This window comes from Odocoileus virginianus, chromosome 9, assembly GCF_023699985.2.
Source record: "Odocoileus virginianus isolate 20LAN1187 ecotype Illinois chromosome 9, Ovbor_1.2, whole genome shotgun sequence".
NCBI classification, from domain to species: Eukaryota; Metazoa; Chordata; class Mammalia; order Artiodactyla; family Cervidae; genus Odocoileus; species Odocoileus virginianus.
Genome location: NC_069682.1, coordinates 27,071,810 through 27,089,919, shown reverse-complemented (window position 1 = coordinate 27,089,919; position 18,110 = coordinate 27,071,810). Strand labels below are relative to the sequence as shown.

At 43.9% G+C, this 18,110-nt stretch overlaps 1 protein-coding gene across 6 annotated transcripts in view; it reads left to right on the top strand.

Moving 5' to 3' along the window:
* NMT2 (N-myristoyltransferase 2) overlaps window positions 1–18,110 on the top strand; it is a 61,627-nt gene that overhangs the window by 3,853 nt on the left and 39,664 nt on the right. For 2 of the 6 annotated variants that reach the window (XM_020881364.2, XM_070472109.1), the window contains exon 1: window positions 1,227–1,480. The exons of 1 other annotated variant lie outside the window; for it this stretch is intronic. In XM_020881364.2, coding sequence (XP_020737023.1) covers window positions 1,371–1,480 — 110 coding nt within the window. In that variant the 5' untranslated portion in view covers window positions 1,227–1,370. Of the gene's footprint in view, window positions 1–1,226; window positions 1,481–4,727; window positions 4,751–18,110 lie in introns of those variants that run through there. 3 more of the 6 variants (XM_020881365.2, XM_070472110.1, XM_020881367.2) reach the window with 2 other exon arrangements.

Here is an 18,110-nt window from a genome sequence, read left to right as displayed (position 1 = left end):
TCAACCTCAGGCAGTCATAAAAGTCTGGTGAAGTTTGAAATCGCTCTATTTTTGTTTTTAGGTACTTCTATCATTTTAAGGGCATGGTCTTGCTTGTGGGGAAAACAAAGAAGCCACAAAATGCTCTCAATACCTTTTGTAAAAAAAAAAAGGGACCCACACCAAAAATTACAGGTAGCTTTTTAAAGTCTCTTTTCCCTCACTGGGCATTTCTGTTAACTATCTTTCCATTGCCTTTGTAAAACCATGCAGGCTTCCCAGAACCTAGTGGGACCCTGAACTCTGTCCATGAAAGGAGAACAAAGGGAAGGACCGGGGGTGTACAGAGTGCAAGAGCAAACAAGAGTTTGGACTTCATGTACCTTTTATTTGGCAATCCATGGAGTGCCTCCTTACCCTCCTGCCTTCACCGGGAGAGACACAGAACCATTTCAGTCTAGAAGGCCACCCACTTGTGCTTGGAGGTTTAGGTCATAACCTTCACTTGAGGATGCCAGAATGGCGCCCCTGACACTCTTCAAGCCCCATTTCCCCCAAAATGGCTGTTGTGGGCTAAGCGGTCCAGCAAAAAAAGGGGCAGCTCTACACTGTCCTCTGTCAAGAGTTTTAGGGCCGCGAGTCCAGCTGGAATGGACAGGTGGGAATACTGGAAGCACTCTGTTTAGACTTTGACTTTATAGTACACTGGACAGAGAGACGTATGAAAAATCTTTACAAAGTGTACCTGGTTGGGGTTGGGGGATGGATTTGGGTTCTGGAAATCAGTGGCCTCAGCACGGCCTACCCCTGAGTATGAATTTCCTGCAGAGTTGAAAGCTCTTCTTAATATGAACAGATGTAAAATCGCATTGTCTATCCTCCAAAAACCAAGACTCAAAATTTGGGGTCAGCGGGTTGAGGCGTGTTCCAGGGCTACGCCCCTGCACACAGCACGTGTCGCTGTCCCGAGCGCCCCCCACCCCGGACGGCGGGGGCGCGCGCACCGCCCCTAAAGCGGGCAAAGAGGGGCTGGGCGGAGCGAGGCTGGGTGGGGCGGAGCGAGGCTGGGTGGGGCGGGGCGAGGCTGGGCTGAGCGGGGCGAGGCTGGGCTGAGCGGGGCGAAGCTGGGCTGGGCTGCGGCGGGGCGGGGCGCGGTGCGGCGGGGCGGGGCGCGGTGCGGCGGGGCGGGGCGCGGTGCGGCGGGGCGGGGCGAGGCGGGACGGAACGAGGTGAGGCGGGGCGCAAAGAAGGTGAGGCGGGGCAGAGTGGGCGGGCGCGCCGGGAGGAGACGGCGAGCTGCGCTAGAGGGAGCTTCTCCAGCTGCCGCCTTCGCCGCGCCCGCCCCCCGCGCTCACGGCCTTGAGCGCCGCCTCCCAGCCCGCGCCGGAGAGATGGCGGAGGACAGCGAGTCCGCGGCCAGCCAGCAGAGCCTAGAGCTGGACGACCAGGACACGTGCGGGATCGACGGGGACAATGAGGAAGAGACGGAGCACGCCAAAGGGTAGGCGCGCCCGGGCTCCGCTCGGACGCCGGCTCCGGGGCGGGCGGGCCCCCGCGTGGCTTTCGCGCGCCTCCTGGGCGGCTGGAGGTCCGGGGGTGCGGCTCGCGAGGGGAGCTGGGCGGCGGGGGCGAGGCCGCGGGTGGGCGAAGGGGCGCCAGGACCAGCCACGCCGCTGTCACCCTCTGGCCTCGCGTGTCCGCATCCCAGCCGGCGTGTGACTCGGTGGCATCGAGGGGAACGCGACGCCCTTCCCTTTGTGGCGGCCCGGCCGGTGGGAAGCGGTTCTCCTCTCTCCTCTCCTTGTCACCCTCCTCCCAAGTCCTCCCAGACCCTCCCACCCCTCCCCCAGCCGCCACCACCCCCGGGAGAACGAGCCTCCGATGGCGGGGAGCAGTTTGAGATTTGCCCCTACTGGTTTCCGCGGCGCTGGCGGGGGAGCTGCGGAAAGTTGCGCTGCCCTGGCTGCCCTGCCCCTCGCGGACTGGGGCAGAGGGCGCCGGGGGCCCCGGCCGGGTTCCTGGGGTAGCGCAGGTCCGCCGCCGCCGAGCGAGTCCGCATCTCTGGAGCGGTCCCAACCCAAATTTCAGCTCAGTCTTGGGGCGTCGCTCCCGCCGACACGACCAGATCGTTTGCTGTTTGATGTCCAAAGACACGCGTTTTAACACCTGATCAGGTTTCTTCTTCCTTTCACTGGCTCCCATTCTCCCTCGCTGCACACTTAATTCGCTCTCCCTTGGGTGGGAAGATTCCTCCCGGTGAAGGGGGATATTGAAGTTCTGTTTTTATAGGTAGGGGGGATCATTTTAAATCCCAACTTGTGTTTACATTAATTACCCTATTACCCTGTTGGATTCGAACTGTGCTCTGGCGCCCAGCACTCATCCCTTTAGAAGTGAGATTTTGCAAACCGTGGTGACTGGCGAAGAAGTGGGTCAGCTTAAAAACATGATAGGGAGGCCTTAGTCACAGATGGCTTATTTATTCAGTTCATGGAGAGGATTCTTTAAATGATTGATGATTTAAAGTGTGGAGTATTTACATTCTATTTAACGTCTGCTTGGAGATTTATTTAAGACAGGAACTTTTAAGTTTTAAAGTGTTATGAAATATTAAAAGAGATCAAGAAAGAGAAAAGCTGACTAAATGTATCTTTCATTGGCATGAATATTTTTCAGTGGCAGCTGCAAGTACAGAATGTTAGAATTCTAGTCTGAATATATTTTTTTTAAAGAGAGGAAAGGAAATTCTGCAGACATCTGAGCTCCAGTTCTGTTTATGCAGCGATAGAAATTGGTCTATGATAGATAGCTAAATATAGATATGTTATTGAAACAATGGCACTAGTGCCAGAAATGGGCCCAGATGCAAATGTGCTGAGTTACCCCCCAAACTTTAGCACCTGCCTTTCTAGCAAGATCCTTAACAGTCTGTCTTCTCCCCTGTAATGTCTGTTTGTTGTTCTTCATCATTTTGAAGGTTTGATTATGTACTTCTTTGCTTATATAGTCAAGAATGTCCCATGGTACAGAAAATTACTCACCTGTGTAGCCGGTGATGGGGAAGCTGCCTGCAGGAACCTTGTAGGAGGCTGTGCACAGTTCTCATGTTCACACCCAGAAGCATCTCCATGCCTTCTTCTGAGGTTTTCAGTTTAGTGCATCAGCACATTAATTATATGTTAGCACAGTTACTCAAAATTAGAGCTGCTCAATGGACTGAAATATTTTACCCAAGAACAGATAACATGATTTAAGCTTCTAGAAGGAAGAAATTGTTGTAATGGGTTTATTGTAGTCTATTAAAATACAAGGAAATTAGTAAAAATCCAAGTGGCTGTGCTAGTTGGACCACTTTTTTGGATTTGAATTCAGATGGCGTGTGCCAAATTTGAGGGAGTAATTGTGTTTTATTTGGCTTGGGTACTGATGATATGGCTCAGTGGAAACCTAGATTTTTTTTTTCTTAAGTAGCTCAAGTTTACAAATGTTAAAATTTGAAAGACACCTCTTTTCTACACCTGGCCTCTTCGTTCTCCACCAGTTGAAATCAGGTGACAAATAATGAGGCTTTGAAGGAATGGATATTTTAAAGGTGAATGATCACTTTGAGCCACTAGGTATGGGTCAGTACACAGAGCAGTCATTCACTAAATAGTACACTTGTGGCCTGAAAGAATTAATTTACATCTACCATTGAGTATAATGTGTTTACTTATTGTCTTACACATATTAAAACTAGAGCCCCAGGAGAAAAGTGTGCAGGTGTGTTCAGTCTTGTTCAACTTTGTGCAACTTAATGGACTGTAGCCCACCAGGCTTCTCTGTCCATGGGATTTTCCAGGCAAGAATACTGGAGTGGGTTGCCGTTTCTTCCTCCAGGGGATGTTCCCAAACCAGGGATCGAACCCATGACTCCTGCGTTGCAGGTGGATTCTTTTAAATTAGCATTTAAGTTGGCAGGAGAACCAAATCTCTCCTTACTTTACCAACACTAACTTTCAAAGTGCATATTTCCTGAACAAATTGATGTGTCTCATCCCCTTTTCACTCAGAGAGAACTTTCCCCTCATTATTCACTGTGGTGAATAGTTATCAAGAATATTTACATAGGGAATAAAGTAAGCATATATGAAGATGTCTTTGTTGGCAGATAAATGACTTTACTATCCCCTAGGGTAGATCTGAAATAGTTTTGGTATTTGAGGGTTATTCCCAGACATTTAAAATATATTGTTTTTCTTAAAAAAAAGTTAAAGATCTGGCATTTGGGAAAGTTTAAAACTTGGAAATTCTTTTAACAGAGACCCTAAGCTCTCTTCTCTTACCTCCAATTTAAGGGGGGGTGGGGGTGGATATTGGAAGCTACTCTGTGCACTGTGTCATTAGTTCTGACTTTGTTGATCTTCTCTTCAGTCAACTGTAGGGTCTGTGGGAAGATGCAGAAAATTACCAGAATGCTCAAGATATTTTTCTTGTCATGGAAAACTTAAGGGATAATTCAAAACTGTTCTTTCTGAAATGTGATCTGTTATCCATGGTGCTAGTGGTAAAGAACCCGCCTGCCAATGCAGGAGACACCAGAGACAGCTTTGATCCCTGGGTCGGGAAGATCCCCTGGCAGAGGGCATGGCAAGCCACTCTAGTATTCTTGCCTGGAAAATTCCATGGACAGAGGAACCTGGTGGGCTGCAGTCCGTGGAGTAGCAAAGAGTTGGACACAATCGAAGAGAATCAACACACACATACATCTAATCTAAATCTAAATGGAAAGGTGAGCTGACAAGTTTTACTCAAGCAACCTCCTGGTTTGGGAAGTAACATTTAAAATGATCAAAGGTTTCCATCTGAAAGGGTGCTATCACTCTAGGGCTCAGAACAAACTTCTTGCAGGGCTTGGTCAAACTCTAGCAAGTCTCTAAGTATATTGGACACATGCTGTGCCATCTTGAAATTATTTATTAACCCAAGTGTACATGGTAGATATATACGAGTTAAAGTCAGTTACTGGGTTAACCCAGGGTTTGGAACCAAGTTCAAGAAAGAGATTGGTTGGTTGGTCTATGGTTACTCCCACTGAAAATATGTTAATGACTTTTACTTATTGTAATAGTAATACGATTAATGAAAATACAAATAGTAAGATATATGGAGAAAGAAAGCCCCTTAGTCATCTTACTTAAGAGATACCACTATTAACAGTGTAATTTATACTTATCTATATGTATATACATATATATGCGCACATATATTTACATAAGATCATACATTACAGAGATGTTTTTGTTATTTTTTTTCACTGACTCAGTCAGTGTTTGTATGTTTACGTGCGTGTGTGCTCAGTCATGTCTGACTCTTTGTGACCCTATGTATTGTAACCCACCAGGCGCCTCTGTCTATGGGATTCTCCAGGCAAGAATACTGGAGTGGGTTACCACGCCCTCCTCCAGGGGATCTCCCTGACCCAGGGGTTGAATCCGAGTACCCTGTGTCTCCTGCATTGGCAGGTGGATTCTTTACCACTGAGCCACCTGGGTACCCCTTTCATATATTTATATGTGTATGTAAATGTATATTTCACATAAATAGGATCATACTTTATATAGACTCATATTACCTTGTATTTTGCGCTGGCTGTGAGTGTTGTCTGCTAGACTGTTCTGCTATGATGAAAATGTCTGATACAGAGATCACTGGCCACTTGAAATGTGACTAGTGTGACTGAGGCACTGAATTTTAAATTTTATTCAATTTTAATTCAAAACTATTAGAATTTAATAGCTGCATGTTGTTCGTGGCTGATATGTTAGACAGCTCAGATCATATCCTGCCTTTGAATTTTGTAAGCCTTCTTGGTATTCAGAATACTTCCTCATTCTTTTCTTGTGTTTTACAGAATATGTCACGTTTCCATACATCCTTTATTTTTTCCTCCTCTAATGGTTTAGGAGCTCTATATCCTATTTTTCTTCTTCTGGGAATTACCGTTAAATTTCTAACAAGGATGCTTTTTTCCTGTATTTCTCTGTCAATGTAAAAAATTAACCAATGTCCAAAATATTCTACTACCAAACAAGACAAACTGTATAGAATATTTGGATTTCTCCTTCCTTTTCATATCCTAGGTTTTGTTGAAATAATCTGGGATTTTAATTCCATCTGGCTTCTTTTCTTTTTGCCCTTGTATTATATTAAAGCTTTTTTCTTAACTATTGTGTTATATTCACATCCATAGTGTAAAAAATGTCTTAAACCGTCTTGACAGCTTTACTGTTTTCATTGCTAACCACTATTTCTTATGAATTGCACCCTCCCCTTTCTTCTTTGAGTATTTTCTCATTTAATTTTTTTATTAGAGTGTGTGGATGATATATTTTCTAACCTCCTATATGTCTGAAGATGCTTTTTTTGCATGAACCAGAGCCTGGATGCAAGCATAATTCTGTGATAATCGTTTTCCTTCAAGCTCCGTAAACATTATTTTATTATCTTTTTATTACCTTTTAGCATTTAGTGGAACAGATGTTTCTCTGCCTGTCTGCTTCTCTTTTATAGGCAACCATATTCTTTTTCTTTGTTTTGCCATGTTTTCAGTCTAGAAGCTGCTGGGGTTTTTCTCCTCATTTTTCTAAAACCCAAGGGTTTCTGTATCATTTTACCTTCCAGAATCACTCTTTTCTTTAATATCCAACAAAATGGCTCAAGCTCATACATATTCCTGGGGGTCTTGTGGCTACTGAGATTTTCATGGTCCTCCAGCACATCCTTGTTGCCCCTGTCTCCCCCATCACTAGCTCTGATTTCTTTGGGTCCTGTAGCATTTCTCCCTAGACTTTTTTTTTTCTTTCACATAGTGAGAACCAAAGATGGTATTTAATTGGAATGAGAAGAGAAAACAGATTATAAATTTAAAAATCTGAGAAATACTACAAGTATAATTATATCCAGAGAAACATCATATTTTAAATTATAACTGTCTGACACATCTTTATAATACAATTTTATTTACATTTTGGCTGATTAGTTTCTGATTGCTTTTTCATGTGAGATGATTTTGTAATATTTTCTTTGGAGGGGTTATGCAGATAATCCAATGTTTCTTTTAACATGGTTGATTAAAATTTGTTTGACAGTTTGATAGTTGGAATTCTTAAGTATTGTTGTTATTTAGTCACTAAGTCGTGTCTGACTCTTGGCGACCCCATGGGCTGTAGCCCTCCAGTCTCCTCTGTCCATGGGATTCTCAGGCAAGGATACTAGAGTGGGTTGCCATTTCCTTCTCCACTCCCTAGACCTTTGACCCTGAGTGGAATACAGTAGTTCTCTTTCCTCCCACCTCCCCCACCAAGAACCGCTAAATACAGTTTTGTGACTCTAGAGGGCAGGGTCTTACTATTTGTTGTTCTGTCGCTTAGTTGTGTCAGACTCTTTGTGACTCCATGGACTGCATCATACCAAGTTTCCCTGTCCTTCACCATCTCCTGGAGCTTGCTCAAACTTATATCCATTGAATCGGTGACGCCATCTAACCATCTCGTCCTCTGTCGTCCCCTTCTTCTGCCTTCAATCTTTCCCAGCATCAGGGTCTTTCCAGTGAATCAGGTTTGACTATAGCCTAAGGCAGAAAACAAGTTCAAATTCAATGTCAGACATCTTTGTTCCTCTTAGGGATTTAGTGGCATCCATTCCACCCCACTTCCAATAGGCCTCGGCCTCCTGCAGTGCCCCTCTGAGCGTGGTCTCTTAGTCCCACCTCCGCCTCTTCTCCGAGTTCAAAGTCCAGCTCCATCACCCTTTCTGTCATGATGCCTTCCCCGTCATTGTGACTGAGGGTGACAGCCCCTGGCAGAGGCCCTGTGGCCCTCACCCTGTGCGTCCTTCACCCAGCGCCTCTGCACCCGTCACACGCCCCAGCCACCTTCTCAGGCAGACCCTTGTTTCATGGGAAGGAAGCTCTGGCTCACAGGTGAGTGTGGCAGGGCCACATGGTGCAGAGAGCGGAGCTTCCCCATCGAGGGAAGCTACAGCTTCCCCGGGAGAGACGTGGGCGTCTGTGTCCTGTGCTGCTGCTGTTTTGGGACTTGACCCGCACAGCTCGACCTGTACTGTAACGAATAGGACTTCTGTGTGTCACCCTTGATTTCGCAGGCACCTCCGTCTTTTATAATTAGTAGTACGAGCATATGGTAGGCTTCGCTGGTGCCTCAGAGGTTAAAGGATCTGCCTGCAATGCGGGAGACCCAGGTTCAGTCCCTGGGTCGGGAAGATCCCCTGGAGAAGGAAATGGCAACCCACTCCAGTACTCTTGCCTGGAGAATCCCATGGACGGAGGAGCCTGGTAGGCTACAGTCCATGGGGTCACAAAGAGTTGGACAGGACTGAGTGACTTCACTTTCACGAGCATATGGTACAAAGTTCAAAAGGCACAAGAAGGGTATCCTGTGAGGAGGACTTCTCCTCACAGCCTCGAGTTTCCCTCGCCGTGAGCATCTCCTGATGCCAGTTCTTGACATGCCCCCCTGGTGGCATCCTGCACACGTACAAGGCTGTGGGGTGTGTGCATGTGTGCACGAGCATTCACCGCCAATGGCAGCATGCCCCTTCATTCCTGCAACTTGAATTGTCACTTACCAGTGTATCTTGGAGATCCATATACATATTTTTATGAAAGTGAAAGTGAAAGCTGCTCAGTTGTGTCCGACCCTTTGCGACCTCATGGACTATACAGTCCTTGGAATTCTCCAGGTCAGAATACTGCAGTGGGTAGCCTTTCCCTTCTCCTGGGGATCTTCCCAATCCAGGGGTCAAACCCAGGTCTCCCGCATTGCAGGCAGATTCTTTACCAGCTGAGCCACCAGGAAAGTCCAAGAATACTGGAGTGGGTAACCTGTCCCTTCTCCAGTGGATCTTCCCGACCCAGGAATCAAGCTGGGGTCTCCTGTGTTGCAGGCAGATGGATTCTTTACTATCAGGGAAGGCTATTATATATCAAAACCCATAGACCAATCTCATTTTTTGTTTATTTGACTGCACTGATCTTAGCTTCCCAACAGAGGATTAAACCTGGGCCTTTGACAGTGAAATCATCGAATCCTAACCAACCACTGAACTGCGAGGGAATTCCCTCAATCTCATTTTTCAAAAAAATTTTTATTTTTTATTTAGTTATTTTTATTTTTGGCTGTACTAGGTCTTTATTGCTGCGCTGGGTTTTCTCTAGTTGTGGGCGAGCGGGGGCTACTCTCTAGTTGGGATGCATTGGCTTCTCATTGCAGTGGCTTCTCTTTTTGTAGGGCACAGGCTCTAGGGTGAATGGGTTCAGTAGCTGCACCTTTTGGGCTCTAGAGCACAGGCTCAGTAGTTGTGGCACACGGACTTTATTGCTGCAAGGCATGAGGGATCTTCCAGGATCAGGGATCGAACCTGTGTCTCCTTCTTTGGCAGGCGGATTCTTCACCACTGAGCCACCAGAGAAACCCTGAACCTAATTTTTTGAAAGACTGTGTACCATCATTGCATGGATGTCCCATTACTCATTCAATCTGTCTCCTGTTCTTAGATCATGAGGCTGTTTTCAATTATTTGTGCTAATGAAACAACGCTGAAACAAGTATCCTTGGATGTGTAGCACTTCTTCAAGATATTTCTTCATGAATAATTTAAAAGCCATTAACAAGTTTTAGGCAGGCGGTGTGGTATGTGGAAGTAAGTATTAAGCCAGGAATCAAAAAAACTCCCCTTCAGTCAGATGTCGAAATAGAGGTCAATGAATCTCTCTGGGTATGAGTGTCTTCATTGGGAAATTGAAGGATTTGGCTCTCAAATTTGTAGGATTTAACAAGTACGCACTTTGTCCTGAGCCCTGTCCCATCCATCCCTCAGGTTTAAGGACCGGAGACCTTGTGCCTCAGGTACTGTGAGGCTCCCAGAGCTCCTTGGATTAACCTGTTTTTCACAGCCCAAAGGTTGGGACAATATAAACAGTGCAAAAAACAGATGCCTGTCCTGCCTGACTCCTGACTTGTCCCCACCTTTAGGCTGTCATCCTAGGCATTGCTAGCTGTTTCTTCTCTTTCAGACACTTTTTCTGAGCTCTGGGGTGTTTCTGTGCTTTTTTACATTTTTATTTTTTAATTTTGTTTTTAAAACATTTATTGAAGTATAGTTGATTTACAATGTTGTGTTCATTCCTGCTCTATGACAAAATTATACATATGTATATTTTTCACATTCTTTTCCATTCTGGTTTTTCATAGGGCATTGAATATAGTTCCCTGTGCTATACGGTAGGATGTTGTTTTTTTATCCATCCTCTGTGTACTAGTTTGCATCTGCTTTTGCTTTTTTAAAAAATGTCCTTCCCTCTTTGCTCTACCATCCCAAAGTGGACCATGACCTCTGGCTCCCTTTTGGATATGGGAGGTCCTGTCCTTTATGTTTGAGAACTCCAAGTTCACTTTCGTGATTCCCGGAGAAGAAGGTCACCTGCACAGCCTCCACTTGGCCTTTGAACCTTGACTGCCCGCTGAAATCGTGTTTTCTCTGCATCTCGTTTCTGGCCTTTGTACTTGGTCTCATATCACAGACTCATCACTCAGCTCTTCTACTTGAGGTCAAGCAAGTGATTTCTCTGTTCCAGTGTTTCTACCTACCCCTTCGGAGGCATCAGTCCCTGGAATCCCTGCAGCCTAGATGAGATCTGGCTATTACCTTCCTGCTGTTGGAGCCTTCTTGCCCCTCCCCACATATTTAACTGCCTGAGATGATGATTTTCCTTCCCCGCTGGGCACATTTTGTCCCTCGCTTCTGCATCAGATTTTTCTGGGAGTGCGGCGGGGCAGGGGGAGCCTAATGTTTTGTCACACGCTGTAACCATAAGGATTTCATCAAAACATAGAACATTCCTTTAATGAGAGAATTGGTTAGGTCCATGAGTATCATTGGAATTATTCAAAAGAGGAAGTATTATTAAAAATGAAAATTGGATCTAGCAAGAGAATTCAGAAATAGGAATATCATTTGAAAAGCACATGAAATTGTGAACTTTGCTGGCACATTAATCTTATTAAATATAACAGTGGTAATGCAATATTGAAATGAAGCACAGCCAGAAAAAAAAATTTTTTTGACTTGTTAATCATCTTCATTCACTCTGAAAGATCCGGAAATGAGAAAAGTCACAGAAGTGGGGGCTACTGTGTAACTGTGTATGGGCTGATCTTCTGTCATAAAAACATTTGTGAGCATGAGTGAGAAAGGCTGTAGGGAATAGGGTCGTTTTTCACTGATCTGGACTATCTTGAAGGCTGTGCTCTACCAACACCCTCGACCCTTTTTGAAAAACTTGATTTTTCTACTTGTCTTCTTCACCATTTCATCTTGGAACAGTGTTAAGTGCAATGCAAGCAAATATGCTTTTAAGAAATTTGTTTGTGGAATAACTGAGCAGTTTATATTTAGTTTTCAGTTATGTGTAATGACCTTAAAGATATACAAACAGTTTTTAGGAGCATTTAAAATATTTCTTCCTTCATTCCGATCTTGGATAATCTGCAAAGACAAGTCTTACTTCACAAACTAAACTTCACGCTGGACTACTTCTGGCCAGTGCGTATTGATAAAATTTTATGATGAGTTAGCAGGAGACTCAAGTTCAATCCCTGGGTAGGGAAGTTCCCCTGGAGGAGGAAGTGGCAACCCATGCCAGTGTTCTTGCCTGTGAAATCCCATGGACAGAAGAGTCTGCAAGCTACATTCCATGGAGTCGCAAAGAGTCGGACACGACTGAGCATGTTTCCACAGCCTTATTAGAATTGGATTTCTGTTGGTTTGTTTGTTTAATAATTTATTTTTTTATTGAATAATTGCTTTATAGAATTTTTTTGTTTTCTGTCAAACCTCAACATGAAAGAATGGATTTTTATGGGAAGCAAGCCTCAAACATGTTGGATAATAATGAAATAATCGTGAAAAAAGAAGGCTAATGAGATAGGACCAGTTTTCCCACATTTAGGTTATGGTAAAAGCTGAAAGAAATAGAAACTTGGGAACAACCCAATATCTAAAAGGGGGAATTGGTTAACAAACTGTAGACCAGAAACTAGCAAGGGAATCGTCCAGGGTCCTATTCTGTCTGGGCCAGGGTTGCCCAGGGTTTATTGGTGAGCCACTGCCGGAGACAGCTACCCTCTACTGCTGACATGGAAACATTGGGATTGTTGGCTGGTCCCACTGTGGCCGCTGCCCCATGCTCCAGCCTCAGTAGCTACCGCTGCCTGTCTCCTTGGCAGACCTTTATAATGGTCATTGTCAGTTTCTGCTCCTCACTGGTCACGAACTTCTAGGGTAGCTTTGAGCTTGGAGCTCTCCAGGGTCTTCTCTGTGACTTTCTACTTTGACCAGAGATGATACGGTTCTAAAGTACCTCGGGGAAAGAAGTTGCTGAGCTAGGGGTGAAGCTCCCTAATTGATGAGGTGGCTGAAATCCTGTTGAAGGTCATGCTGTGATGAAGCCAGGTGGCTGAGAGCGGCAAGGTTGGCTTCTTGCTCTGGACTGTGCATCACACTTGGGGAGGAAGCAGATGAAGAAGTCGTGACTGGAATCGCACATTGGCTGCTGAGAAAACAGACTCACTCAGGACTTCCTTGTTAGTCCAGTGATTAAGACTCTGTGCTCTCAATACAGGGTTATGGGTTTGATTTCTGATTCGGGAATATCCCACAGAATGAATGGTGTGGGCAAAAACAAACAAAAAACCAGACTCACTCATGGCACCTCTATTAAGAGAACCTGAACTGTAGATAAAATCAGTTCTTGAAGGGGGCAGCCACATGGTCGGCCTATATCAGATGGGTGCCCTGATGGAGTATGGGAACAGCCTGTGGCCAGTACTCTGGAGAGTTTGAGTTGACCTCAGCCCAACTCCCCTGCGATGGGGCTATGAGTTTTCTTCCGTCAACTGGGCACTGTGATGCTCCTTGGGTTACCCCTACAATTTTCTTAAACTGTGCCAAAATCACCTCATATATATATTCTCCTGCGTAGTGCTTTTCCCTCTCAGTAAAGTGACTTGAGATCCCAAACAGAATACACATACACACCTATACACAAACACATACAGATCTGTTACTATTCAATAAAAGACCACCCGGTTAATTTTTTTAAAATGTTCATGAAAGAAGAGGTCATTCCCCAAAGACCTCGAGATTGCCAATAAATATCTAAACAGATACTCAGCCAGCGGCAGTGCATAAATAGCAGATGATATAGCATGGTAATTAACTGGATCCTGGAGCCTGAGTGACATTGGAGTCCTTGGCTCTGCTGTTATTTACCTGTGATGTTCAGCAAGGTACTTAATTTCTACATATTGTGGTTTCCTCTTCTGTAAATTGGGAGTAACTATCGTCAGAGGACTTAACCTCACTCAGTTGTTGTGATAGTTTACACGGTAGATATATGTAAGGTGCTTGCCCCATGACTGCACTGAAGTGTTAACTGTTATGCCAACAACCATGACAGTGATGAGAATGGTGGTATGTTGGTGGTGATTATGATGTTGATTGTAGTGATGGTAGTTATGGTGATGTTGCTGGTGGTGATGATGATGGTGGTTATGATGATGGTGGTGATGTTAATTGTGGTTATGGTGATGGCAGTGGTGGTGATGATGGTGGTTATGGTGATATTGGTAGTGATGATAGTAGTGGATATGGTGATGGTGGTAATGATAATGTTGATTGTGGTGGTGGTGGTGATGGTGAGGGTGATGGTGATGATAGTGGTTATGGTGATGATGTTGATAATGGTGGTGGTGATGTTGATTGTGGTGATGGTGTTGATGGTAGCGGTGGTGGTGATCATGATGGAGGTGTGGTGAGGATGATCATGATGCTGATGCTGATGATAGTTAAGGTGGGGGTGCCAGTTTATTACCAAAGTGCTTGTACCAGCATTATATAAGTGTTCCCTTTCCTCACATTTTTCCGGTATTATTAGACTTGAAAATGTTTGGCAAATCAAGGAGAAAAAGTAGAATCTGAGGTGGTTTCATTTTCAGTTTCCTTACTGCTGATGAGGTTGAGCATCTTTTCAGAAATTTATTGACTATTAGGATTTCCTCTTTTGCAAATCATTTATTCATATCCTTAGCCCATTCTTCTCTTGGTCTTTTATCTTCCTAATGATTTTTACATTGATTTCTCATTCATCCAGCAAATATTTATTTTACACCTCAGACACTGTTAAGGTGCTAAGAATAAAATGGAAGAGGCTGTCTTATGGATTTTTTGTTCTAGTCAGAGGAAGACAAATAAATACTATATTCTTAGCTCTCAAAAAGTTATATGAAGAAAAATAAAGTGGGATAATCATAATAATAGCTATCATGGACTGAGTGATTTCTGTGTGTCAGCTACTAACATATTAACTTGTTTTATCCTCACAATTTTGGGAACACCATCTTTTGAAAACTTCATCTTTTGCAGGCAAGGAAGCCGAAGGACAGAGAGGTTAAGTAATATATTCCAAGTCACACAGCTGGGAAGTAGTGGAGGCAGGTTTCAAAATCAGGTGGTCCGACTCTAGCTAAGGCCTGCAGTCCTAACCAGGATAGTATGTTGCCTGTCTATACTATGCTAGAGATAGAATGTAAACAGGAAAAGAGCTTTCTATTACTACTTTATCATGTGTTTTATAAATACCTCACCTCCTTCCTCACCTCCTTCTGTAGGTTTAAAATTTTGTTCATAATCAAAATATTTAACTTAGATGTAGTCCAGTTTTATAGTGTGTACTTTTGGGTCTTTATTTAAGAAATTATTTATTTCACTGACATGAAGTTATTGTCATTCTTTTTAATTGGATTTAAAAAAAATTGTTTATTTGGAAGTGTTCTGGTCATGTCAAGTGACTTGTGGGATCTTAGTTCTCCCACCAGGGATTTAACCTGCACCCCCTGCATTGGAAGTGCGGAGCCTTAACCACTGGACCACCAGGAAAGTCCCTATTGTCATTCTTTTGCTTAATTCATTCAACAGATACTTACTTGAGCATCTGTCATATGCCAGATGCATATCTATGTATGGATAGATGTTAACAAAGCCAACACAACTCATTTCACTACTGATTTATGATATAATCGTCATATATCAAATTCTTGTATGTAATGAGTGTTACTGGCCTGCGTACTCCGCTTCTTTGATCTATTTATTCTTGAGCTTTATTGTATCTTAATAATGTTTTAGTTGTCAAGGCATTGTGGTTATTATAGACAGTTTAGAAAATGCATAAAAATACAGAAATGATTAAAATCACTTATAATCTTACCATTTTCTATGCAGGAAATTGGAAATCAAAGGGGAAATTTTTGTAAAATAATTATAATATCAAACTATTAATGGTCATTGTGGGGAGGGGGTAAGTGATCTCTCTGGTGGAATCCTCTGAAATCTAAAATTGTTTCTTGGGACTTTCCTGGTGGTCCAGCGTTAAGACTCCACCTTCTAATGCAGGGGGCTCAAGTTCCAGGCGGCACGGCCAAGAAAATTTTTAAAATTTAAGAATTGTTTATCTTTGGCATTCCATACCATGCATCAAACTCTTACAGTTGACCTGTTAGTTATGACAGGCTAAGCTGCTATAACGACTAGACCCTACAGTGTAACTGTTCAACATGATAAGGTTTTTTCCTTATTGATGGGACAGCTCTGGACAGGTATACAGATGGATGGTGAGGGGACTTCCCTTCATCTTGTCCATCAGGGGTTGGCCCCCTTCCATCACATGACCCTGCCATCCTCTACTGTCTCATCCGACACCTGCCTCCAACCAGCCTAGGGGAAGGAGAGCATCCCAGAGCACCACCAGGCTCTTCTCTGGGCCAGCAGAAAGTGGGGGTTCACGTCCACTCTCATGCCAGCGACTGGAACTCAGTTGCGTGACTGTACCTGACCTGCCAGCAATAGGGAAGCATAGTCCAGCTGTGAGCTCCTGGACCAAGGGGGGATGGGTCTTTGTGGGCAGCTGGCAGTCTCTCTCTCTCTCACTAGTTTCTCCTGGAGCAACTGTAAAACATTTACAGTTTCCTATTAAATGTGTTCCTTTGCTTATTCCATTAAGTCCTAGTCTGCAGAACCTCTGAATACATCAAAGAGATCTGCAGGATGTGCTTATTAAATGTTTGACATTTCCATGGCTGAGAAATAGTTTGTTGGTTTACCTTGGGGTTTAAAATGTGCCACAGATTCTCTTTAGGCAGAGATGCAAGTATCTGGCATTCCTGCAGTAGCAAAATGGGGAGGCTTTGCCTTATGGATTTTTCGTATGAATTGTGGGGGAGGTGGAAAATGGAACTTCTCTTCTTAAAAATCCAAGAGATCTTTGTAAAAGGGCGGCATGATTTCTGTGGCTAAAGGTATGGGATTCAGTAATCAACTTCAGGTAGTGAGAGTCTGAACCCTTTTCTCTATCAGATATCCCAGAAGAATCTTCTCAGGCAGGGATTTTCCTCTTATCCTGAGGGCTTCTCAGTATCTTTCCATCCCTATGGAAGAAATTTCATCTGCCACTTTTTCAGCAACTTTGTTGAGATACAGTCCATGTACCTGTGATTCACTCATTTCAAGTGTACAGTCCCATGGCTTTCATTATATTCACAGAGTTGTACAAAATCAAATTTTAGAACCAAGTCAATTTGTGACCAAAATCAATTTTAGAACATTTTCATCACACCAAACTGAAACCATGCATCCCTTAGCTGTCACCCCCTGACACCCCCCTGTCCTCTGAGTCACTCACAACTGCTGATCCATTTTCTTTCTCTTTAGACTTGCCTTTTCTGGCCATTTCGTATAAATGGAATTATACAGTGTGTGGCCCTTTGTGACTCTTTCATTTGGCGTAGTGTTTTCACAGTTTATCCACGTTGTTGCATGAATTAATACTTCATTTTTTAAATTGCTGAATAATATTCCATTGTATGGATATACCACATTTTCTTTATTCACCAGGTGATGGGTATTTGGGTGGTTTCTTGTACTCTTTGGCTATTTTGAAGAATGCTGCTATGGATATTTGTATACAAGTGTCTGTGGGCACAGATATTTTCATTTAGTCATCTACCTAGGAGTCGAGTTGCTGAGTGATGTGGTAAATCTTTCTTTAGCATTTTGAGGAACTGCCAGACTGTTTCCCAGAGCACCTGTACCATTTTACAATCCCACCAGCAGTGTATGAAGGTTCCAGTTTTTCCACTTCCTCGCCAACACTTGTCATTGTCCTTTTTGGTTCCAGTTATCCTAGGGAAGGTAAACTTTTCAGCTCTGATTCCCAAATTCTAGTGTCCTTCAGGCCAGACCCCTGCCACCCTTCCCCTGCATGCAATGCAGTGGTGAGCACGTAGTAGACAGCTCAGTAAATACAGGATAATAGGCTGCACTCGACATCACCATGCAGGTAGGGAGAAATATAGCTTTCAGAGATCTTCTTCCTGGCAATGTGTGCTTGGAACTACCCCAAGAACCAGAATTATTCACCCATCCATTCAAGAAGTACTTGTTATAAAAATCTACTAGTATTGGGCAGTAAAGCATTGGCGACCTCGGGGGTACCAATAGGATCCGCTGTCTTCTACGCCCTTCACATACTGACACAAATGCACATAAATCACATAACCAGAGTGCCGGAAGTTTCCTACTTAACAAGGCACCAACCACGGGAAGCCTGAGGAAGCAAAGCCCGAGATAGAAGGACTCCCGAGTCAGAGAATGTGCAAAACCATACTACCCGTGGCATATTTCTAGCTCTGGTATCTGGCTGTGATGTTTGTTTAAACCCAATCGCTAGTCAGATATTTCTGGAAGTCCTTAACTACTAGATGATTTTTTTTTTCCCCTACTAGATGATTTTAAACATAAACATCACAACGGTGCAGATTTGATTCTACCGATGAAAACAAACTGCTCGTTTTGGGGATGGGAATGCTTTACTATTTTTAGACCAACAGGGTGTCATTTGGCGGGGTCTTCATGTATCACAGAAAACAAGCACTACTTTCTATTCCAGGATTAGGGAGAACAGGGAAACACACATCTATAGCTCATCCACTCACCCTTTTCTAAAATAATAATAATTG